The sequence below is a fragment of the Sciurus carolinensis genome, chromosome 9 (genome assembly GCF_902686445.1).
Source record: "Sciurus carolinensis chromosome 9, mSciCar1.2, whole genome shotgun sequence".
Classification (NCBI taxonomy): domain Eukaryota; kingdom Metazoa; phylum Chordata; class Mammalia; order Rodentia; family Sciuridae; genus Sciurus; species Sciurus carolinensis.
Genome location: NC_062221.1, coordinates 31,838,313 through 31,864,227, shown reverse-complemented (window position 1 = coordinate 31,864,227; position 25,915 = coordinate 31,838,313). Strand labels below are relative to the sequence as shown.

The 25,915-nt window shown below is 38.8% G+C and overlaps 1 protein-coding gene across 3 annotated transcripts in view; it reads right to left on the bottom strand.

Annotated features, from left to right (window-relative positions):
- Positions 1–3,820: 3,820 nt before the first annotated feature.
- The window catches only part of Ppm1l (protein phosphatase, Mg2+/Mn2+ dependent 1L), a 499,143-nt gene continuing 477,048 nt past the window's right edge, over positions 3,821–25,915 (bottom strand). For all 3 annotated transcript variants that reach the window (XM_047563105.1, XM_047563104.1, XM_047563107.1), the window contains 2 exons: positions 11,107–11,268; positions 3,821–7,542 (listed from right to left, as the gene is read on the bottom strand). In XM_047563105.1, the coding sequence (XP_047419061.1) occupies positions 7,196–7,542; positions 11,107–11,268 (509 nt within the window). In that variant the 3' untranslated portion in view covers positions 3,821–7,195. The remainder of the gene's footprint in view (positions 7,543–11,106; positions 11,269–25,915) is intronic.

Here is a 25,915-nt window from a genome sequence, read left to right as displayed (position 1 = left end):
GAAATTTGGAGTCTTCTGGAATTAACTGTTTAATGACTATTTTCCAGGTTTGTGAGAGCAATCATTTTCTGAAGTCATTAAAATTTCTTTTTGTTTTTATTCTTTTTTCTGGTTGCCCAAAAGAATGTTGAGATGTCACTAAATAGATTTCAACTTCATGATATGAATTGAAGTTGTGTAAGCACTACAAGTAAAAATTTAGTAATTGAAGATTAAATTGAAAAATGATATGGTAGATGTTAATGTTTCAATGTGAAACTATTTCAGATAAATGAAAAAGGGCAAACACTGCTTTTTAGAATAGAAGCCAAAGTTATGGGTTTTTCCATTGTTGCATCTATTATTCCACTTTCTGAACATATGCCTGAGATAAAAGGATAATCAAGATGATAAATACATAAAGCCTTTTTGGTTATAGCCTTTGGAGGCTAAATAAGAAAAATATTCTTGCTTAATGTCCCAAGGTAGATTCTAGATTTTCCCCATGTAGTACAATTTATCTTTTCACAATTATACTCAGCAGTCACCAGTTTTTCTTTCATACACTATGATGAAGGGAATTTATAACGTATACAAGAGACACAATTCTCTTGAATTAGAGATGTCTAATGCACCATTTATGCAGGGTTACTTTTAAAAAAATTATATGAGCAACATGATCCTTTTCATTATACAAAGCAAGAACATTAAATTATCATGTGGTTCATTTTGTGAAACTGTTACAAATTGAGTACTCACTAGTATTTTTGTTGGCATTTGGAAAATTACCAGTATGCTAAAACACTCTCAATTGTGACTGTGACTGTGTTTATCTGATTTCATTTTTATTCAGGCACTCTAAAATGAAAGGTCAACCATTTAGTGTATTTTAGTGTCTTTTAAAATTTTAGAAAGGAGTACTTCCTTTTTGAAAATGCAGATGTTTTAAGAATTCAGGGTAAAACCATGTCCAAGATTTGGAAAGTGAATAGAGCCTAGGACAGTAAAAGTGTTTAGGACAGCAAAGTGAGACCACATCTGTTTTCATTGGGGGGAAAATGCAACAGGGAATATAATTTTACTACTTTACACTACTGAAAAAACACTGACTTCCCTTTTTTTAGAGTATTGATGAATGCTTTGAAAAGTACAACTGCCTCCTACTGATCTATGTGCGGTGTTCACTATTGAACACAACTTTTATATGGGAAAACCCTGGAAATTTATATCTCTGATAACCTACTTTTATATTTTTCATGTCTGGGTATCCCAAAGGCTGCCCTCTTCCAATTCCTTGACCATTACTTCTACCTTTGCTTCTCCATGAACAAATTTTAAACAATAATTTGTCTAATTGAAATACAAATATTTTGAGGTAATCGATCACATTTAATTTCTGGACTGACTCATGTTAGAAGGTGATGAGAGAATGTGTAGCTGATTCAGTTCTGCTTCTGTAGAAGTAGCAAGTGACCCAGGCAGATTTTCCTGTTTCTCCTCAACCCCCAACTCCCACCCCACAATCAGCCACTGGAGCTTTTATAAGATTCTGCTTGTGCTCAGAGCTAGGGATGGTGGTCCTTACTGGCTGGAGGTTTTAAAATTAATGTGGCTGGGTACAGTGGTGCATGCCTGTAATCCCAGCTTCTGGAGAGGCTGTGGCAGAAGTCCAAATTCAAGACCAGCCTGTGCAACTTAGTGAGACTATGTCTGAAAATAAAATAAAAAGGGCTGAGGGTGTAACTCAATGGTACTTACCTAGCATGTGCGAGGCCCTGGGTTCAATTCCCAGTAACCACACACACACACACACACACACACACACACAAATTGGCAAATGGCAGGCAGGATTTTATGGTTAAACAATACCAGATTATAAAATTCCTAGAATAAATTAAGCTGTGTACATCTTTAAATATAACCTATTCCTCTGCTTCATGCTTGTTTTTTGTTGAAGTTTTCGACAGTGAAAATGCCTATGATGATTTTTCAAATGAACACTTACTATGTGATGATTTTTCAAGATGAACAGTTACGTGTTCTCCTCAAAGTCCTTAACTTGGATTTATTAAAGTGATTGTACATATGATGGTGTGGCTGTTACTAAACATGTAAAAATTATCATAATCAACCCGCAGTGTAGTAGTTTGTAGCTTAACAGTTGTAAAAAGAATAATAGAGCATTAAGATTACTAGAATCAGCAAAAATTTACATATTCATAAACATATTCAGAAACAATGAAAGCTTCAAGGTACTGACTGTCCCTTGCCCTTTGCAATGTGCCACCTAGGATAAGGGATCTGACCTTTTGATTTTTATTATTTTAGATAAGTCCAGAGGATGGGCAGATTCCTAAATATTGGGTATAATTTTACCCTAAATTCACTCTGTACCATGTTTCATCCATTATTTGGGGGTTATCTGCCATAGCTTCCCAAACACACTGCCCAGACTGAGAGTGGCTATTATAGAACTATGATAAAGCCTTACATGTTAGCCAAGAGATAACTTGCTAAACTTAATATATTCACAAAATATGAAAGGTAGGGTAACAGGACAGAAATTTTAGGACACAGGTGCTCTAGCTGATTTTCAGTTATTTCATTGAATCTGGAGAGAACAGAGAAAAGAGTAAACATGTTAAGTTTATGCTTCCAATATTATTCAATATAGTTAATTTTAAAACGAGTTAAACTTCAAAAGTAAATTAAAATATGCACTTTTTCCTGTTCTATTATTTTCTCTGTATTTTTAACTATCACATGGTGATGAAACATAAAAACATTTTATTCGACCTGGAGAGCAAATATAACTGCAAAAAAGCAACTGAAAGCTCTTGGAATGAATTTGAGAACAGCCTGGCTATGGCATAGTTCTTGTTATTCACATGAGGGAAAACTTGTTAAACTTCTGCTATCAATGTGAGGCTGCTGGTGGTCACATTAAATAAGACTACTTTTAAACTGCTTCTATTTAATCAGCCTCTTACATGAAAGGATTAGTGCTACTCAAGTGCAAACTGCACTGCTACTATGAAGAATCATGGTGAATGAGAAACAATATTTCAATATACCAGAATTTTCCAAAGTGTGTTCCTTGGAATGTTACTAGGTTGTTATTTTATGGTCAAATTAATCTGGGAAAGATTGAGTTAACAGAAATTACATATGTGGTATGTTTTCCCTTCCACTGCAGAATATTTAAATTAAAGGCTTCAATGACCTTATGTGCACTTTCTAAGAACATTGTTTCCCAAACTTTTTTCACTCTGAAGCCCCATATTTGGAAAAGCATCTTTGGAACTTGATTCTTTGGAACACACTTTGGGGAACACTGGATTCTACTATTTTTGCAGTGTGCAGCTAACAAGCTCAAAAATTCAGATAATGATTTAATCCAGATGCAATTAAACAGGCCCCAGCCTAGTAGCTATCAGTCATTTCCTTTTTCCAGAGCTGGACTGGGAATATTGGTATAACATGCAAAGGCAATTCTGGGGGACCATTAAGGGAAGATCAGTCTAATGATGGGTTGAAAGAAGGGAAAAATAATTTCTGAAATCATTGGGAAAAAAAGTTTTCTACCAAGTGTATTTCCCTATACTTTCAAATGTACAATGAAATTTTGTCTGTCTCAATATAAGCCTTACAATGAAAGTTGCAAGAGAGTTATGTCTGCCAACAATTCACACAGGAAAGAAAAAAAAAAAAAGGAAGATCAAGGGGTTGGGGATAAAGCTCAGCTGGTGTTTGCCTCACATGCACAAGGTGCTGAGTTCAATCCCCAGCACCACAAAAAAAAAAAAAAAAAAAAAAAAAAAAGAAAAGGAAAATCAAGGTATACCTAGCAAAGGAAAAAAGTGATCCTTTTTTTATCAATCCCTCATGCATTTCCAGATACCACAGTGACCCACTCCAATAGCGTAATCAGTTTCCTGGAACCACTTCAGAGAGTCAGAGAGGACTGAAATAATGGTGTCATGCAGCCCTGTTTGCCATTTGTGCAAAATGTCAAAGTCATTACACTTGTATGAAATAAGGTGTGTTTTAAATTATCCAGTTTGCATATGCTCCTAATACTCTGTGTAACACACCACATATGCAAGACCCAAGAGGCCAATATCTTCAATCCACAACAAGGATTAGAATGTAGCCATTCATTGCCAGTAATGAGTATGTATGCATATAGTCATGTTGCATTAGAACAGTGACTCAGAGTTAATTGCCTTGCACAGGTTGGTCACATTAAAAAAAATTCAGGTCTTGGGGGACTATTGTTGAGCTTTCTATATAAGTAGAGTTTATTCCTATGATTAAAGAATTGCAAATACACTGAATTTTAAAAATTTCCCCTCACCCCACTTCTAACCCATTTAATGAGTACAAATTGCCAGGGGAGCAGCGGCAGAGCAGTGCATTAATGAGGATCTGGGCTTGGCATCTTGCTGGGGGCTCAGGAGCACATGGGCATGCCCAGCTTCATTTCCAAAAGACTGTAGAACCATCCCAAAATTTGGCACCATGGGGATTATTGGCAATTCGAACTCAGGTTAGCTAGGGAGTCTGGCAGTGTCAGATGACAATTCCAAAGCTTTGGCAGTGCTGTTTAGGGAAGCTTTACATGCAAAATTTTCAATTTCCCTATAGGCTAGATTCAACCTTCCTGAACTTCTAGAGAAGCGGGGGCAGTCAGTGCACCACAGGGCAGCCCAGGTGTGCTGTCTGCAGACCCCTGACAACTGGAAAAGGATCAGGGAAAGAGTGCTCAAGGAGGATGGGGGAAGGGAACAGAGTACTATGATTTTACACATAACAATTAATCAAAACACTATTTTGCCTATAACGTCTACATTTAGAAAATTACAAACCATAGTGGGGGGGGAGAGGCAGAAAAGGAGTGTGAGATTTACACTCTATTTGGTTAAAATCAGAAATGAATTAATTCTACAAAGCAAAATTTAGAAGATGCCGGTGAACTCAATTTAAAGAAAAAGGCATGTACCTTGTGCACTCAGCACTATTTGTTAAAAAATTTAGCTTGATAATTAAGTACTGAGTTACTAATTTGGTAGTTTTTTTTATCTTCACCAAAGCATTACTATTTTCATTTTAGACACTAGAATATATTTCCCTTGTTATTATGCATTTTGTGTTAAGCAAAAATATAAAAAAGGAAAGAAGTTACTATGATTGTACAATGTTGGACCTTCAGTTAGATGGTCTGACTCCAGAGTCAGAACATCCTAGATATCCAAGCAAACGCAGCCATCTGGTCTGCCTGCCTGTCACTGATTACAATAATTTGTTTCCCACATTTCTGTTCCCACCTCTGCCCTGAATACACACATCCAAATGTTCAGTGTCTCTCAAGGGACAACTGCTTAAATCTAAAATTGGAGCAGATATTTTGTACCAAAACATTCTATGGCTAAAAAACAGTAACCAAAATTCTAACATTAATGTTGGAAAATACAGAATACAAAAGTAAGCAAACTCTTGGGAAACCTTATTAATTCTCATTGCAGTCAAAGATAGGTAAGTTCTTGGAAGTATCCAGACAAACTGCAATTCTTGGCAGCACAAGTTAATCTTTTCATTCTCCTGAGTTGTTTCTTGGAAATTGCTTCAGAAAAGCTCTGCAGCTGAAGGGGAAGAGAGGGTAGGGCACCATGGGTTGGAAAGGCCAGTGAACAGGCAATTTAAGGACAAATGTCCACTCAGAAAGAACAAAACCAGGTATGCCTGGGGGTGGGGATGCAACAGAAGTCTTGCTTAGTTGTTAGAACTGCCGCCTTCAGGCAAAGAGGATGACCAGCATTTTCTATAAATTAACTTATAAAATGCTGAAGCTGGAAAAAATGTGACTTTGGTGATAGGAAACAGAACAGCAAAGCCAGGCCCCCAAATAACTCTGGGCCACTTATCAATGTGGGTTCTTGTCTGAATTCTCATCCAGCTTTGCTGCCACTGCATACAGGTCCCCCATGAGTTCCTTCAGGCTAAATGGGGCACTTTGCCTTTGCCTGAGGAGGGAAGGCTACCCAGTGTGGACAAAGTTTTGCAAACAAATGTGACAAGCTTCATCCTTTTCATTGGCGAAAAGAAGCATGCCCCAGTAGTTCACCACAGAATTCCAAAGTTTGGGAACATGTTTCTGGTTTCAATGAACACAAGCAATTCTGAGTTGTTGTTTCTCCAAACACTGCTTGAAAGATACTTGAAAGCTATTCAGCTAGAGGTGGGGAAAAACTGCACAAAAACTGGCATCTGGAGCTCACTTCAGGGTGGTAATCTCACTGCTCACTCCTTTCACTCCCAGTGCAAACTGCCAGCTTTCCAAGGGGCACTGTGACTTATTCAATAGTTTTCTTCAACCTGTTCTTAAAGATGGAAGGGGATGATGGCATTGTGATTTGCTGTTTTCATTTCCCCTAGTATGATTTCTTGGTAAACTAAGACAAAAAAATAATGGTGTCTGGTGGTGCAGTTAACAGCTGCCTATTACATACAGGAAGGTGTAAGCAAAAGGTAAGGTCATGCATGATTAGGAGAAACATACATCGGCTGGTCAGGCGGTACAACAAATCTATTTAACTAATAAAAGGAGTAAGAGAAAAGGGTTATTTCTGTTGTACAGGTGCTGCCACTAATCACCCATCCTCCCAGCTTTCCTCATTCTCCAAAAGCAGCCCACGAATCATAAACAGTTCCAAATCTGCTTCCAGGCTGCTGCTGAGCAAAAAACATGGACTCAGGAGGACCATACATTCTAGGACCACTCTGTCCTCTGGCTGAACATCAGCCCCTAACTTACAGGTCACAGTGGCCTGTCCCCCATAGCAAGGGAGGCTTGTCCCACTCATATTTCCAGAGGAGACATAATGGCTAATGCCTGGAGGACCCTGAAAGGGATCTTGAAAAGAATCCTAAGAAGGAGAATATATGGCACATCTGCCATTTACTTCATACATGGGGATCTATAGCTACCTATTTATATGCTTTGGACATTAAGAGTTGGGGAAACACAAAGAAACCATTTTTCAGTCTCTCAACTACATTGGCCAGGGGTATCCTCTGTTCATCACTGAAAGCGGGGCAGGGATTCAGTGTCTGGGATGGATGATCCTAATTACAATTCCCACACCTTTCACTACATTAAAAGAGACCAGTGTGTCAAAAGTCCTTTAGTCTAAGGCAGCTGAGACCCCTAAAGGGTTCACTGCTCTTCTGTTTTGCTGCTATTCCTGAATTTCACCACCATGACAGTAATATTGTCAGGGCAGCCCCTGTAAAATGACTGTAAGACTATGCTCTTGGCTCCAAAGTGAGGTTCATCCAAGCGCTCCTTGATGAATCGAACTGCTTCTTCATTGCTGAAGGCATCCCACAGGCCATCTGATGCCAAGATCATGAACTCGGGCTGGAGCTTGTCCAGGTCAAAGGTCAGGATGTCTGGGTCTGGGATGACCACATTGAGGTTTTTCAGCGGATAATCACCCAGGGAGCGAGACATGGCCAGGATTCCCTGAACCCTCCAGGAGCCATTGAAACTGATGAAACCGCCTGGAAAGATAGAAGAAGCCCATTAGTTTGCCCAGCTGATATCTCTCACACCTATCACAATCTGTGAGAATATACAACAGGCTGCCCTACTATGTGTAAGCTGGGCCACAATACTTCCCCTCACCAAGTAGCATCCTGCTGCATGGCTTGGAGTTTGATGCCCTTTCAGGAGATCCTCATACCCTCATCCTTACACCTCTAAGGCCTTCAGGAGTATATCGATTAAAAGTATTTAAGAATAGGGTACACACAAAGGAGAGGAATGGGTTTTAACAACACTGTGGCAGCTCAGTGACTGCAGTAGAGAGCACAGGATGGGGACTGGAGGAGAGTGGCAAGGGAGTGCTGAAAGGCAGGTAGACAGACACCAGAGACATCACTGGAATGATCACTTAGCCTATGGCTGCCCTTGGTTGCCCCTATAAACATTTAAAAACAGCAGTTTTGGTTTGGATATGAGGTGCCTCCCAAAAGCACATGTGCAAGCAAGTTTGGAGATGAAATGATTGCTGTGAAATCTTAAACTAATCAGTGCATTAATTTCCTGATAGGGATTAACAGGGTGATAACTGCAGCCAGGTAAGGTATGGCTGGAGGAGGTGGGTCATTGGGGGTTTGGCTTTGGGGTATATATTTTGTTTGTGGTGAGAAAAGCTCTCTCTCTCTCTCTCTCTGCTTCCTGGTGCCATGTCCTGAGCTGCTTTCCTCCACCACTCTTCTGCTTCACCTTGGGCCTAGAGCAAATAGAACAAGCCATCTATGAACTGAGACCCCAGATAAACTTTTCCTCCTCTAATTGTTCTTGTCAGGTCTTTTGGGTCACAGTGGTGAAAAAGCTCATTGTTCCCCCTACCCCCAAAAAAGGACTGGGATTAAGGAAAAGCACATTTTTGTATACACATTGAAGGTTCATGTCAGACTGCTTGGATTTGATTCCTGACCCTGTCACTTGTAGTTATGTGTGACTTTGGATGAAATTTTCTCTCTCTGATCCTTGGTCTAACTGCAAAATAGGGACAGTATTTACTCTATTGTATTTTTGTGAAAAATAAAGGCATTATTCCATATAAATCATTTAGCACTGTGCCTGAACAATATAAGCTCTTAATAATGTCATCTATTATTTTTCTTTACAGGAGCTAAAATCTGTTCATTCACATATTTTTCAGGTATTTATTAAATACCTACTCCATGGAAGGCAATTTGCAGGATATGAAATTATATAAGATCCAGACCTTTCTCTAAAGAAATAGTCTGGCAGGAGAGATAAGACACACATTAAATGCTGTAAGCACAAAGTAGTATTCTTTCAGGAGAGAACAGTATCTGTTAAACACTGTAAGCAGAGGGGACAGAGAGATGATTTCTGGGTGTGATGAGCATGGAGGAATGGGTGTTAAAACTGGGCTTGAATGATAGATAGGATTTCTATGGGCAGTAATGCAGGATAATGTTCCAGGAAGCATGGTCTAATAGGCAGGAGCATGGGCTATGGAGTCAAACAGTTTTCATTTCAGTTCTGGTCCTCCCATTCACTAGCTGTGAGTCCTTGAACACGTAAGCTTCTCTTAGGTGTAAGTTTGTTGGCTGTGACATGATTATCATCCTCATAGATAGTTAAAGAGAAAGTCTATAAAGCTCTAGGCTTGGATACTAGCACAGAATGAGCACAAATGAGTGGCAGCTGATGTTGACGTTATTACTGGAAACAGCATAAGGAATGGAGAAAAACCATTATGTACAGTTTTTGGCCCAGACTGGTTGGAGCTTATTGTCATGCTAAGCAGGAGGGGGAACACTGCTCTGGGAAGACACACATAAATTACAAAACTAATCCTTGTTCTTTAAGGACCCTATGAAATATACCCTTGACCAAATTACATAAAAAAACAGGGCAGGTAAGATTAATCTCCTTGAAGGTGGTGTCCAAATTTACTTCTATGTAGAATCACTGTAGGTGAATCACTGTAGGTGAAGGTGTTGGGTGTGACAAGGAAGAGGAGAGAGGATGACTTGGCACTGACATTTCAAAAGAGAGTACTGGATACAAAGGTGACAGCTCCAGATGTACCATGCACACATCCTTGTCTGTGCTTCTGCAAGAGTGGGCCACCTGGATCTTAAATCCAGGCTCACAGCAGGCCCCCATGGGGAGATGCTCTGCCTTCACACTTAAGGAAGTCAGAGTATTATGCTCATACTGCCTGGAGCTCCTCAAGGCTTGATAGATGCTCTGAAATCATTGTTTGTTCCATCTCATCAACAGAAATCTGACCAAAGCTTTCATTCAAAATTATTCTGCATCTCAAGCAGTCACTGAAGCAAGGGGTTGTAATAAAATTCAACACTTTTTGACTCCATAGTACAGCTTCCTACTGTGAAAATTCAAATGTGCATTAGGTTCACTTCATTTACTCATTGGGCAGAAGCTGACCTGCAGAGATTGAGAGTCAAACTGCAGATAGCAGGGGCCCATGCTGGTTAGAGACTAGTGTGCCTGAGCATTGCATTCCCCTCCAGCAGCTGGTCTGCTGCCTGGTACATCATGAAGTTGTCAGTCTGGGCAGCAAAAGAATTCTTTTCTTCTGCAGAATTTCCCAAATCTAATTATGAAAATAGAATAATCAACTGATAATCCTCCTTGGAATCTTTATCCAAATGTCAATTCAGTGAAGCCTATATGGACTCCCTGATACTCCCCATTCCCTTACCAGCTTTATGTCTCTCCATAGCAGTTATCACGTTGTAATATTCTATATAACTTGGTTACTTTTACTAATTTATTTTTTGTTAATGTCTACTTAATCCATTCCCCACCCCTAGGCCAATTTCAGAATGTGAACTCCATAAGAGATTTCTTTGGGTAGGGGGTATGCTGAATAATAAGGGACCTTTCTACATGTTCTGAAATATTTATTTATTTATTTATCAGTCACTGAGCTAGGTGGTGGAGATGAACAAGACCAAGTTCTTGCTTTCGAAGAGCTCAGTCAGGAACATGAGACAGACATGTGTATGTGTATACATTGTGACAGGTGATCCAAGAGGTCCACTTAGGATGCTGTGGAAAGACAGAAGGTATACCTAATCCAGACTGTGGGAGCCTTTGCCACAGTGACATGGAAGGCTTCCAAAAGGACATTCTGAATCTGAATTTCAAGGGTCAAGTAACTGTCACCTGCTAGAGAGTGGAAATAGCACTTGCAAAGGCAGAGAGGTATCAGAAACAAGGTTCATTTTGGGAAATGGCTAGCAATTTGGCATGGCTGAAGAGAAGCAGGGTATGGTAAAAAATGAGAACAAGGCAGGAAGCCGGGGCCCAAAGATCTTATTAACCTGGAAAAAGGCTTCCTTTTAGAATCTTTGGTCATGAAGAGTGGCAAATTCAGAGGCCATTTATTTGACAGGAAACATTACAAAGTCACAGCTACCTCAGTAGCGGCCTCTTTAGTGACCCACTAATTTCTAGGTAACTGAATATTTTACAGTCCAGGAGCTCTCCAAGCAAGTACTTTGTCCACCAAACAAGATGGCAGACATTCTCTGGAGGTGGTCACAGCTCACCAGCTCTCTTTATCCTCTTTCTTTCCTTCAGTTGGTAAGGCTTGTGATCATGAGACAAGGGAATGGCATTGCCATCTTTGTCACACAGGACTCCTCGTGAGTCACCCACGTTGGCCACAGTGAGGTCTTTATCTGATAGTAGAGCAATCAAACATGTTGTGCCTGAAAAATAGAAGAGAGGCAGGGTAGGAGGTCAGCAATGCATTGAGGTTCAGTTGCTTCTCTTGGTTACTATTCTTCAGTCATTAAAACTGCTCCTGCTGGGTGAGAATTTTACTCTACTCTGGGAATGATCACGGTTCATTTCAACAACATGGATCAAATCTGACAGTCAATATTCTTAACGATGTTAGAGTGGCACTGAAATATGCTAGGATAACATTATCATTTTCCTAAATCATTTGTCTCTGTTATTCTTAATTTAAAAACATCATGTTTAAAAGGATTTGGAGAAAATCAAAATCAGTTGGAAGCCCCAGACAATTGGTACATATTTTCAGCTTCTGATTGGTGCTCAGTTTCTGAGAAGTCCCAGACAAATGTGAGAAAGTTGCGGGTAGGGTGGGCTCCTCAGGTGGAGTTGCAGGAAAAGATGGGAAATGGCAGATGTACCTTGTGATGCCTCAGTGGAGCTGCTGTTGTCAGGAAAGGTTGAGCCTGACTATGCAAAATCTGACAGCAAAAGAATGGTGGCAAGAAACAGGTCAACTCCAGGTGTGATGGGGCAGGCTATAAAGGTAGAAACAGAAAAGCCTATGGTGATGGAAGGAATGAGGCTTAGGTGGACAGGAGGTAGAGCTGAAGGTGGTCAGAGTCTGGGGCCCACACAAGATACTTAAGAACAAGCTTTCCTCAATCTTCTTTGAATTGAGAATGAATGAATGAAAGCAAGTAGTTAGTCTGGCCTGGTGGGAACATGTCATGACCAACTCCCTTCTTTTTCCACCCTCCCTCCCATTCTGATGATATCAACTGGAATGAATGAAAGCAAGTAGTTAGTCTGGCCTGGTGGGAACCTGTCATGACCAACTCCCTTCTTTTTCCACTCCCATTCTGATGATATCAACTGGAATGAATGAAAGCAAGTAGTTAGTCTGGCCTGGTGGGAACCTGTCATGACCAACTCCCTTCTTTTTCCACCCTCCCTCCCATTCTGATGATATCAACTGTCAGTAAGTTGTAAAATGCACAATCATTCATCTCTTGCTTCAAATTGACAACTCCTTTACTTGTTAAAATTATTCATTAATTAGTCTTCATTAACATTTCCCTCTTCATTAAGAAGGTTATATTCCATAACAAGAATGTAAATTGCATCTAAATAACTGTTCAGTCTTCACAAAACAAAAATTACTGAGTCCTTAAATAAACATAAAGAATAGATTTGGGTTGATCTCAGGAGTAGGGAGAATAGTTAAGGTAACTAATATATGTGGTTATCATATTTGTTTGATATTTTATTCTTAAGCCTACTGAACACAAAACTACCTTGAGGCTGGGGAGATAGCTCAGTTGGTAGAGTGCTTGCCTTGTAAGTACAAGGCCCTGGGTTCGATCCCCAGCACCAAAAAAAAAAAAAAAAAAAAAAAAAAAAAAATTCACTAAAAACTATCTTGATCAGAAATGGAAAGACATGAAATGTTGGTTAACTCAGAATTTCTAATATGAACAACCTTGTGAAAATAGAGGACAGACAGACTATTCTCAGTGGTTACCATAGCAATTTTGTACTTCTTTTTAAAAAAAAAAAATAGCTATACGAACAAAAATGTAAACACAAGCACATTTCAAACAAATAGGAAGGCTGTGATGTAGCTCAGTATTACAACTCTTGCCCAGCATGCGTGAAGCCCTAGGTTCAATATCCAGTGCCAAAACCAAAAGGCCACCGCAAATCAAACAACTAGAAATTGTTAATCTCAGGTTTTGATACTGGTTGCATTTTGGTCTGTAACCATCCTTACTTTATTCTTAAGTATCTGATTGGGTAAACTTGTCTGATACAATTGGGTGTTACATGGCTTATGAGTATTGTATCAATATTACTCCTGAAGCTGTCTAGGGCCCTCTATCCTTCTCTGTGTTCTCTGGGTGAGCACGATCCTGACTTCAGATTCCACACCATTTGCTATGTTAACCTGGCTGACACTCCTGAGGTCCATGCCCATATGTCTTGTTAGGCATTTCTTTCTACCTGTTGTTTGAAGGAAAGGCTCTGGGGCCTCCACGTAAGAGAAGAAAAGGGATCTACCTGGCTGAGGTATGGGTCCCTTCCCTACCCACTTTTTAATCATGGTAGCTCTACATTGAGTCATCATTTAAGATTTTTTTTTCTTATTTTTAAAGGTGGGGAAGAGGAGTCATTACTGCAGCTAGAAAAAAAATTTTGAAATTTAATCCTATATGTGATTAAGAATCACTGAAGGTTTTTAAGCAGGATAGTAACATAATAACATTTGTGTTTTGAAAGACCATTCCAGTGGCAATGTAGAAGACAGATAAACTGGAAGTCATGAAAGCAGGTAATGAGGATCTGAATTAATGTAGTAAACACAGGAGGAAGATTTTTAAACGAGAATAGATAGGTCATAGAGAATGAGGGAAATAAGAGAGAAGAGGAAAAGTTGAGAATAATGCTGTTGGATCTAACTGAGGGAAACTGGATGCTCCATGGACAAGGACTCAAGGGGTTGTCTACGAGGGGTTTCTAGAAAAGGCTTTCTCTTTTCCTGCCACTGTGAGGGGATGTGCTTCAGAGGCATGGCGAAGAGCAAGGGTTGGTAAAGCAAAGAGGTAAAGAGCCACCTGAGTCCCTAAGGACATCAGGGAAGTGCAGAACCAGCCTGGAACCATTTTCTTTGTTCTGTGAGACAATAAGTGCCTTTTCTATGAGAGGTTTTCTGAGTTGGATTTGTTGTTGGTTTGTTATATACTCTAATTGATTCAGGGGCAGAGTCTTATAAGGGGCTTATTGATGAGAGATTTAGAGTGTGGCTGCTTTGCTGTATTCACATGCTGTTGGACATACTTAAGATTTATGACCTGCTTTTGTTAAGAATACAATTCCATTGTTTCTATGGGTCAGTTAAGATCTATTTCATGATGCTGATTTTAGTAATGGACTGCCTATGTTAGTAAGTCTTCGACCTGACCACAATGGTTGAGTCCAAATGGCAGAAATGGTTACAGGCAGTGTTCTGTACACCCAAAATGTCTCCATTTTCTCTCTGCAGAAAAATCCTGTCCATTTCCCGGGTGGGGCCTTTGTAAGTCTGGAGAAATAATCTGTGCAAAGCCACAGAGGTGGGGAGAACCAAGAATAATCAGAAACAAACCAGGATGCTTTATTCAAGCACCTTATTATTTGAACTTTGCAGTCTTAGTCTAGATTTATAAGACATAATTTATAATCTAATCTTTCTTATAAGCTGCTCTGTTGCTGAGAAACTCCACAAAAGGATTAGGTTGAAAAAAATTCAGAAAACCACTTTTTTTGTATGCTGAGTAAAAACATCCCCAGTATTCTGACTATTGTTTTGAGGTAAATGACTCAGTCCATTATAGTACTGTTTCTTTACAGGATTGGGGCTGGGAACCAAACCTAAAAAAAACAACAGCCAAAACAGGTCTGCCAGTATTGCTTAATTTTGAACCTCAGAATATTTCCATATTAACAATTTAATCTAGATGAGAATTTATTTGTGACTCTGGAAAAGACCTTGGAAATTTAACTTTATAACCTCGTCTCATAGATTTTTTTATATTTTTCTGTTTGGTACCAAACCTGATTGAACCCAGAGGTGCTTTACTGAGTCACATCTCACCCTTTTTTTTTTTTTTTCCTTTTTTCTGGGTGCTGGGGATCGAACACAGGGCCTTGTGCTTGCAAGGCAAGCATCTACCGACAGCTATCTCCCCAGCCCCACATCTCACCCTTTTAAATTTTCATTTTGAGACGAGGTCTTACTAAGTTGCTGAGGCTGGCCTTGATCTTGTGATCCTTCTGCCTCAGTCTCCCGAGTTGCTAGGCTTATAGGTGTAGCCACACCTGCCACCTCAGAGATTTAAAAAAGAATTCTAAAAAGTGAGTTCATATAGATTAGAATTCAGGTTCTTAGCTAAGTGAGGTCTGGCTAAGTGAGGTCTAAGCTATTCGGCTTTGGAAGGCTCAGAAAAATGGCACCATAATCTCCTCAGTTGCTCAAGCCAGAAACCTAGGAGGTGTCCTTGGTTTTTCTCTTTTCCTCATTTCTGACATGGTCATTAAGCTCTATCATTCTAACCGGCACAATGTATCCTACACTCTTCCAGTCTCTTGCTCTCACTGCATGACTCTAGTCCAGGTCACTGAAATTTCAACCAGTGGGTTAATTCAGTAGTCCAGGTGGGAAACAATGGTGGTAGGTCCTGTGTGGCTTGGCACCCACCAAATGGACCAATGCACTCTTTCTCTTGCTCGAGGCCTCCCTTCTGTTGCTCAAATGTGGTAAGTCTTTTGTCATCTTTGGGTCTTTGTATGTGGTATTCCCTTTGCTTGGTATTTACCCTGTCCTTGACATTGGTTGACTTACATATTTGGTGTTATCTTAGTTCAAGTATGACATCTTCAGAGAGGGCTTCTCTAACAAGGATCTTGTCTCCTATTCATTTCCTTTATTGCCCTCATTACACATTTATGTAGACACCTTGTTTATTTAAAATATTTCTTTAGTGTTATTCTTTCCCCACAGAACATAAACTTCACAAAGTAGGGGGGTTTCTTGCTTGTTTTCCCTACTCTAATGCTGATGTCTAGAATATTAAAGGCACTCAATATTTGTTGAATAAATTAAGAGATGAATGAATAAGCAATCACACATAATGTCCTGACTTAACACTATGCTAATCTCCTGATGCCTTGCTCTGATAGGTCACCCAGTTCAATAGTACACTGAACACCATCTCCACACAGTGCCATATGGGTAGTTATTCTGTTGTAGCAAAATACATTTGATATATTGGATGAAACATGACCTCCTGTACAAGTACAACACATGCTTCTATGCACACTGCTTGTACAAGGAGAAGACTTTCAGCCCAGCTGTATCCCAAGCTCTTTTCTCTAGTATAGGATCCTGATCCAGTGCAAAGGAAAGATGGTAAAGCTTTCATCCTCACCACACCTTCCAAAGCCATGGCACCTTGTGAACAATAAAAGTGTATCATGGTGGTCTTTATGTAAAAAATCTGTCTCTGCTTTGCACTTCAATTTGCAGTCCAGCAAAATAGGCACTTTTTGTGTTATCTTGGTAATTCTTATTTTATATAGGGAAAACTCATCAATGTCAATCAATGTCAATTATTCATCAGTCTATTCTTTTAAACTAGCATTCTTTCTTCTGATTTAACTTGTGAGAAACACAGAACATAGGGATATACAAGAAAACCTATTCTGGACTTATTCTAGGAATCCAGAATTATTACCCTAGCAATAGTAACAATGATAGAGGTTGCCTGCTGCTTAAGCATTTATTATAATGTTAAACATTTTATTTACATTATATAACTTCTCTGGAAACAAGAGGCTTGGTTAGGTTAAACTGCTGGCCTCTTTCAACTTGAATATTTGTGTATTGAACTGAAACTGCAAACTCCAATGTCTTTAAGAAAGTGGGTTAGATGTAGATAAGAATCTCATGACTTTCTAGGAATAATGTTCCCTACTACTTTTGAAAGAAATGGGGATTCTAAAACATCTTTCTATTCTAAGGGCAAACATGATGGTAAGTGGCAACTGACATCATACTTCAGTGTTTGGGAGTGGTGGGAGTGGTTGGGAGTAAGGCAAACTGGAGAGGGACTGCAGCTCCTTAGCAATGAAGATGGCTGCCATGTAGGAATGCAGGCCTGTGTGAACTGTGTCTTGGATTTTTCAGAGGAAGCCATTTCTATGAAAACTATTCTGATTTTTAAATGTTGACAAGTTTTATTAAAAAAAAAAATAGTGCAAGCCAAACAAAAGGCAACTGTGGGTCAACTTTGGGCTAGCAGTTTGTGATCCTGTACTCTTCAGCTTCCTAAAAAATGATTCTCCATAGTGTACCTGTGCCTAACAGTAGTGATGACAATGAAATCTCATACTTCTGGTCTGCTTTACAGGTTATGAAGTGCTTTCTTACCTGCTCAATTCTCAAAATTTATCAGACTGAAATGATCACACATAACTTTTTTTCTCTTTCCACATTTTTTTAATTGGTGCATCAGAGTTGTACATAATGATGGGATTTGTTATTACATGTTTGTACATGGATACAACATAACAATATAATTTGGCCAAGATCACTTCCCAGCACTCCCCCCCACCCAAAACTTATAAATGCACAAGCTGGGAAAAGGAGATCTTAGGTATTTGTTTAAGATCACATGATTAGTGGAAGGGAGAGGAGATGACAGTTACCTGGGTTCCACAGCTAAGGGCAATGTTTGTTTTGCATCATATCTTATGGCTGCATAACACCCAAATGACTGCATGTCACATAACTGCATATCACATAACGTGTTGTTTATTATTCTTTGACCATTATATTGAAAGTCCCTTTTAGGATCAGAATGATGCCTTATTCATTGCTGTATTCTTATAATAGTGCTTTGTACAATGCACAGACTCATAATGCCAGGCTCAGGGCTGAGGATTGGAAAGAAGGTGAGGAAAAATGGGAGTGATATTAAATTTGTACCTTGATACTACCTAAATATAACATGTGTATTATATATTCTAATCATGAAATAGCTACATTTTTACTTTAAGATGTTAAGTTATCTAGATAAAGGGAGTGGGGGCCTTTTTGTTGACTTCTTTATACTTTTCTATTATTAGGATAAATATGTTTTTCCAGTGCTCGGGATTGAACTCAGGGCCTTATGCACGCGAGGCAAATGCTATACCACTGAACTACATCCCCAAGGCCAAGGTTAATATTATATGCTATTTAAAACCACAATTTATTCATAATGTTTCAGGAGCATATTTACTGCATAAAGCAAAGTATACAAGATATAAAACAGAAGAAAAGAGAACTAACAATTTAGGCTACTGAGAATAAGATGGTACAGACAGAAAAAGTCAAGAGGAATAGTGGTGACAATGATGTCAGCAGCACTTTCAGTAATTCAAGTTCAGGTTCACATTCAACCATCAGTGACTATCCATCAGTATCTTCATGACAGACAAATGAGCCTTAGCTGTCTTTAGGCTCCCTCTGCATGGCTATGCTACATCTCTGAGCAGTGCTGCTCAATTCTTCTACTCCAAAGGAACAGTCTGCCCTGGGTGCCAATCAAGACACTTTACCCTCACTTTCTTACATACCCCATTCCACCCTTTCTTTAGGCAAACAACTATAATTTAAAAATTAAGTAATAAGAACTTTTATTTTATAAATGTCTACCTTGCAGCAATATTTTCTTAAGTGGGTGTATTAATCAGGGTCCTCTAGAGGAACAGGATCAACAGAAAGTATGATTATAAAAGGGGATTTATTAGACTGGCTTACACGACCAGAAACTAGATAGTCCACAATGGCCGTCTGCAGCTGGAGAGCTGGAAGTACCAGCAGCTGTGCAGTCTAAGACACAGAAGCCCTAGAACAAGAAAAAACAACAAAGCTACCCTAGTCCGAGACCAAGGCTTCTAGAAACTACCTGGAGAATTACTGGCAGAGTTCGCTCTGGAAGAAGGAAGAAGCGAGAGTCCAATATCCTCAGATGATGGAAGCAGCGATTAAGAACCTATTGAAGAAGAGCTGAGCTTGCATGTGCATCTCCTTCCTTGTTCTTCCAGCTTTATTCCATCGTTTTGGGTGGTGCTGCCCACACATAGGGAGGGGCTCCACTTCAGTTCACTATCCCACATTCCAATCATCTTTCCTAGACACGCCCTCATGGACACACCAGAGGCCTCTTAATCAATCATCCACATCTCTTAATTCAATCAGCCACAATTCCAATTAACCATTACTGTGGGTGATGTCATATTTCATTGTTGGTGGTGTGGGGGTAGGAAGCTAGATAAAGTGAAGAAAGCTGTGTGGAAATATCACACCAAATAAGCCTTGCTTAATAATGCACGTGGACACTCACCCACACAATGCCAGACTGCTCATTCTAATAGTGATTCCTATCTCTTATATGAGATTAAGGAAAATTGATGTTTTTCTTTCTTAAGAAAGAGAAAAAAGTGTGGAGGGTGAGAGACAGACAGATACACACACACACACTTATTTCAAGGATTTCAGTGAAGGTGTTACAGGACAAAGGACCATTCATTATATGCAATATAGGAGAATCCACGTTTATAGGGTTGGGAGAAATAAAATAGGTTTATCTGGTAAAGATTTGACAATGAATGTTAGTTCAATAACATAATTTCAAGACCTGGGTGCATCAAGGCCTGATAGCTGACAGAAATTATACTGGCGCACAACATATTGAAAAAAGAGTGGTTGAAGCCAGTTACTCATGAAAGTATCATGTAGGAATGATAAGCTCACTGTCAGCAGAAGTTTGCAGCCCCAACCCCACAGCCAACACCGTGGTCAGCTCTGTCCTGCAACACAGATAAAGCACCAGGTGGCTCTCAGATAAGACCCCTGGCTCCCCATCCCTGTCTGCATAATCTTTCAGCCCTCCACAAAGCTCCACCTGCTTAGAGCTTTTCGCCAGTCTTTCCTCTAATAAAATTAATGCCATGGCACAGACAGACTTGTCAGGGAGGATATCTGGTTTGAAACATGAAACGGTAAGCTCTAATCTTCTTCTTCACTCTTTTTCTCTCCTCTATTGACTAAGTTCTTGCAACCCTTGCTCCAAATTCTCTCAGAAGCAGGCCCTCTTCAGAGTCATATCAATGTGTATGGCTCAGTCAAGATAATCACCTGACACGTTAATCTGGCTCTGTGCATGAAATTATTAAATTAATACTAATTAATGATTCATACCACAAACTGAGAGCACCACTGTAACGCGTCTCATAGTTATAAGTCTGAAAATTAATTTATGTTAAAAGAAGGTGATGGAAAGTGACTAGAATGACAAGGATGTGTATGGGCCAATTGAAGACTATGTGTCAGGCTATATACCGAGTTCTTGGAATATATAATTTATTTAATTTTGGTAACAGCCAATGAGTTACCATTATTATCTCCACTTTACAGGTGGTAAGATTGAGATTATGTGATTAGCTCAAGGTCACACAGCTAGTGAGAAGGAGAATCTGACCACTCTGTTGCCAGGGTGTTGCTTCCAACTATTGCTAGCTCATATTTAATGTTTTGTAAACCAGAAAAAATATATCTCCCTAAATGGCCATAATGCATACTCATATTGACAATGATCAGTATGAACGGTGCCTTTTACTGCTATGTAGTCCAAACATACACAAAGATATGGACAATACTACCTGTAGTTGTATTCTGCCCCCACTGATTCAAGGAACAAAAATACCACAGGATAGGGTTGGTCTGTGAGGAATTCCAACAGAACATTAACAACACATCTGAGGCCAGAGGGTATTACTAAGAACAAATTAAGGTTTTTTCATCAAGACCTGAGGTACCAGGATGGCAAATCATATTTGTGGGCTTCCACAAAGCAGTAATGGGACATACCCAGTATTAGCAAGGAGGCGGCAAATCATATTTGTGGGCTTCCACAAAGCAGTAATGGGACATACCCAGTATTAGCAAGGAGGCGGCAAATCATATTTGTGGGCTTCCACAAAGCAGTAATGGGACATACCCAGTATTAGCAAGGAGGCTTATGAACTAGGCACAGACCAAGGTCCCCCACATGGTGCTTCCTTGGGTCTTCCTTTGCAATCAAAGATGCTTTCTCTCACCACAGGCTGAGAATAACATTTGTAAGAATCTACTACAAATGAGAATTTTCTTTTCCTCTTTGAGATTTCTGCATAAGCAAAAATATCAACCATTGAGTTTGACAATAGCTGGATGACAATTCTATTATTTAAAACTCTACTGTTATATCATTTAATTCCTGATTTAGTTGTTCTGGGGCTCTTTCCCAGCAAACATAGTAATCAATAAGATGACCAGAAGAAATGAGAACCAGTGTATGAGTACAGAAAGATCTTTTCCACAAATGAGGTGTGCCACCTTAAGTACATAAACAAGACAAAAAAATTAGTGGGAAGGGACAGTCATATTCAAGTTTCAGAATCAGATGGAGTATTCATTTAATTTTCACATTCATCAGAGTTAAGTATAGATTGTCATCTGATTTTTATGAACACTATTTTGAATCTGAAATGTTTAACTTCACATTTCAACTGCTATAACAGTAATGTTTATTTCACACTTGGGTGCAGCCTGTGGGCACTGGTCCTTCCTTTTCAGTTAAGTATGAACATGTTTAAGAGAGCTTCCTATTAAACTATTCACATGAACTGGGGAGTCTCTGCAAGCCAAAGTAGGTCCTTTTGCTGCAGAAACCTTCATATATACCCTCTGGGCATGACTCTTTGGAGGTACAAGCAAGCAGACAAGTTTTTGTAATACTCATTAACATACTGCTCATAACTATCTCTGACATTTAGTTCCAATTATGACAAGCTTCTGAAATTAATTTATTATTACATAACCACAACCTGAACTCTAAGTGTAGTATCTGTTAATAATAAATAAAATTAATTTCATGGTTGCTTTGATTCTTTCTCCCTAAGCCAGAGAAGCACTGGCTATATATTTTTTAAATCTTCATGTTATTTGAGCATTATCTTCAGTGTGAAGTCTCACTGCTTTTTAGGGTTCCCAGCAAATTACAAGTATTGACTGTGCTTTTTTATAAATGTCATCGGAGTGGGAGTATAACAGGCAATTCCAAAATGGAGGTTTTTTTTTTTTTTTTTTTTTAAAGGGGGCATTTGCCTTTTAATACAAGGCAGAGAAGAGAAAGAAGACAGAGGAAAAGGAGAGAAAAAAGCTATAAACAAGACACATTCTTTGACCTTTTTTCTTTTAGTGTAGAATCTACCCTCTTCCCTACAGTTTCAACTACGAACAAACCTGGTCTTTGAGGTTACTGAGTTATACTTATTTAACTTTTTTACATAGAGCTATAATTCTATGTACACATATAGGTATTCATGGGATGATATTTGGAGATATTAATTGAAGTTTCTGCTCCTTTTCATTTACATGACCTTCCTCAGTTCAGTTTGAGGCACTTATTACCACAAGGTAGATTAGGATTGCTATGGCTGAAATGTAAAGAGAAATAAATAGTTATATTTAGTTTTTGAGTTTCAAGGAGATCATGGAAACTCACAAAGAGACAATATTCTCAAGGGAAAAATTTTTTTGAGTATTTATCAGCCAAAGTTCTGAACTCTTTAGTTCATAGGCATATGAAACTGGAGCAAACATCAAGTTTTCCTGCCCATAAGTCTTCTCTTCCTACTCTCCATGACCAGTAAAGCTTGCCAGATGGCAGGGTGATAGTAGTGGGAGATGAAAGGGAGATGAAGAAAAAGAAGAGGGAATCTTTGATTTGTGGATCTCCAAGAATTATGTGGAGCTGAAGGAAGAGAAGATGGACTATACTTCCCAAGATATAGCCTGAGAAATCATAACCTCCACCAGTATAAAAGAAATGGGTGAATGAGATGCTAATTTGGACAGTCAGTGTGAGCGACAATTGCCGAGAACAGCTGCTTCCCAAGGCAGGAATGGTAACTCTTGATGTTAGGTAGGTTAGTTAGCCATGGAAAGGACAGTGAAAGACAGACATCAGGCCTAGGCACCCAGAAAAATCCAGGAGCCACAAAACTGAAAGCAAGCAGCTTATCTAAACAGGCCAGCATTTGGAAATGACATCCAGAAGGTCTAACCTTCCCCAAGCTGTAGAGAACTATAATCCCTTGAGGGAATCATTATTTAAAAATCCAGATACCTTAATTAAAACAGATAAGTTCATTATGATTTCCTGATAAAATGCCATCACCATCTCTTGCAACCAATCCTCCCATATAGCAAAATTGTGTCACAACCACCCTGTCAGACCTCACAAAGGAAGTTTACTGAGGGCTATCCAAAGGGTGATAAATCACTTAAGAGGGGACAGAACGAAGGACTCAATTTCTTTAAAAACTCCAGCCCTGTGAGCACAATGTCATTCTCCTCCCCATACTGTAGGTAACCCTCATTTCTCACTCTCTCCATTAAACTTTTTGCTGTTTCACTCAAAATCTTTCTGGCAAAGTCACAAGAACTGGCACCCAAGGACTGTGGTGGCTGCCCTAGCTCAACCCGGCAGGCCCCCAGCTCTGTAACATTGGGAGCTTCAGAGATCGAATGAGTGGATCTTTCAACCGCAGGTCATGGAAACCCTGATCATCACAGTAGATGCCAGGACAGTAACAACATCCTGATACTTAGGTCATTCCCGGGGAAAGAGGATGATAAAATATGAACTTGATCTGGTATTTCACAAAAGAAACTGAAAAAACCAGGAGATTATGGAATATACATTGAAATGAATGGAACAAAATTTTAGTATGGGATCCACTGTGGACTGAATAGCTAAGTTATGTTCAGTTCTAGAGGGATAAATCAAGTTACATTTGCACACATTTATTTTGTAGCTGTGTAATGCATGTATGGGTTTCTACTGCACTTTGGATATCTTGAATTTTCCTGGCCTAGAAATTCTGAAATCCAATTTTAAAAATGCTATAACAAATACCAAAAATGTCACACAACCAAACGTGAGTTCCTTGACCACTGAATTTGTTAGCACTAAACCGTTATTAGAGAAGTCCATCTGGAAGGCAAAATTGTTTCCAGAGCTGTGTGTGCCCTTGTGAAGCATGCCATGGGCGTGTTCTGTAGTTTCACACAAATTATTTCCAGATGATCCTTTCTATCAAACAGAACATAGACACTTATATCCCCATTTAAAGGAACAAAATAAAGATTGTGCAATTATGTGCATTTAAGATAGATAAATCTTAAATAAATTTGCATCCAATTTGACCCAATAATTATTAACTATCCAGCTTGTTTAGGTTCAGTAGACTAAAAAGTGACTCTAAAGTTTTTCCTCCAGGAAGGCTGGCACTCCAATGACCTGATAAAATCCTGAATTTAATTCCATCTGGCCTCTCTGTACACAGACAACAAAGCAATATCCCATCTAAACATCTATAATAGAGAAAAATACGACCATGATACTCCATGAAATGACCATCTTTCTTTCTCTCTCTGACCTTTAGCTCCTGTGTCTAATAATAACATAGGGCCAATATTTGACCCAATAATGCCAATTCTTGAATTTTATCCTAAAGAAATAATCAGAGATGTGAACAGAGTTTTATATAGCAGTATTGATCTCACAGAATTATTGAAAACAGAAAAACAATGAAATTAGCTAAAATGAGGAGAAATAGGATGATAAATGCATTATGAAATACCCAAATATGAAGCTTTAAGGATAGTATATAATACGTTTCTGAAGAACAGGTATTATTACCATGGGAAAGTGCTCATGATATGTTTTATCAATAATAAAATAAAAACTGTACTTATTTAAAAATATATTAAAAATTTTACTCAAAAAGATTACACATAAATTATTTCTATTACATTTACTTGAATAAATATGTGTATAAATATATGCCAAAATATTAGAAGGAAACAAAAAGATAATATTGGATATTACCTTAATTTTAAAACATTTCAAAATATTTTTTCAAATTTTATCATATAATGTGACTCATTTACAGAAACTTTGCTTTGCTAAACTTAAGACTTTTTAGTTTTGCATTCCTTGATTTTAGGTGTCTCCTCCTTCCTACCTAGGGGTCTTTTGCCATGGTCTTACAATAGAATTGGACAAAACTAGAATTTTGTTTATTTGTTTGATTTTCCTCATTGCATCAACCTGTCATTTAGTACTTAAAGCTGCAGCCTTGCAAATGAATTATTTATAAACTGTACTGCTTCCTCCACATTTAGGCCAATGTAATTCTGAAGAAGGACAGAGAAATTTTTAAAAAATAAAAATAAAAAGGAAAAATAAGAAAGGACAAGAAAATATAATTTTATCTGAGTTTCTATATATCTTTCTAGGCCTGTGACTCTCTAATCCAGTTTCTCTCTCAGATTATTTTTTCATGCCCAAATTTCTGGGAAATCTGTTAATCTTAAAGTTAACCATAAATTCACCCACTTACGAAAAGTTACCTGTGAACTGTTAATCAGCCCACCAATAAACAGATTAAGTAAAAAACATTTAAGAAACTTGTAATTTAGGGGACTTCCAAGATTATCTACTTATCAGATATTGGAGATCATGTCAACCTAAGGATCCTGAGAACAACCACACTAATGTCCTCACATACCTTCTATGCCCACTCTGGACCAAGTTTCCTTTAAAAGAGAAGTCAGGAGCTGGGCACAGTGGCACATGTCTATAATCCCAGCAACTCAGGAGGCTAAAGTGGGAGGATAGCAAGTTTGAGGTCAACCTTAGCAACTTAGTGAGGCCCTAAGCAACTTAGGGAGAACTTGTCTCAAAATAAAAAAAAAAAAGAAACTGGGGATCTAGCTCCATGGCAGAGGTCCCCTGGGTTTAATCCCCAGTACTTTAATCCCCCAAAATAAATGAATGAATAAGTAATAAAATAAAATAAGTGGGCCAGGAACCTATGTACCTTTCTCTCTCTTCTCCCATCCCCATGACCTGCATTTTCTCTTGAATGTGTATCCCTTATTTCCTAAATAAATCTCTGTGCCTCTACTGACTACCAACTGAA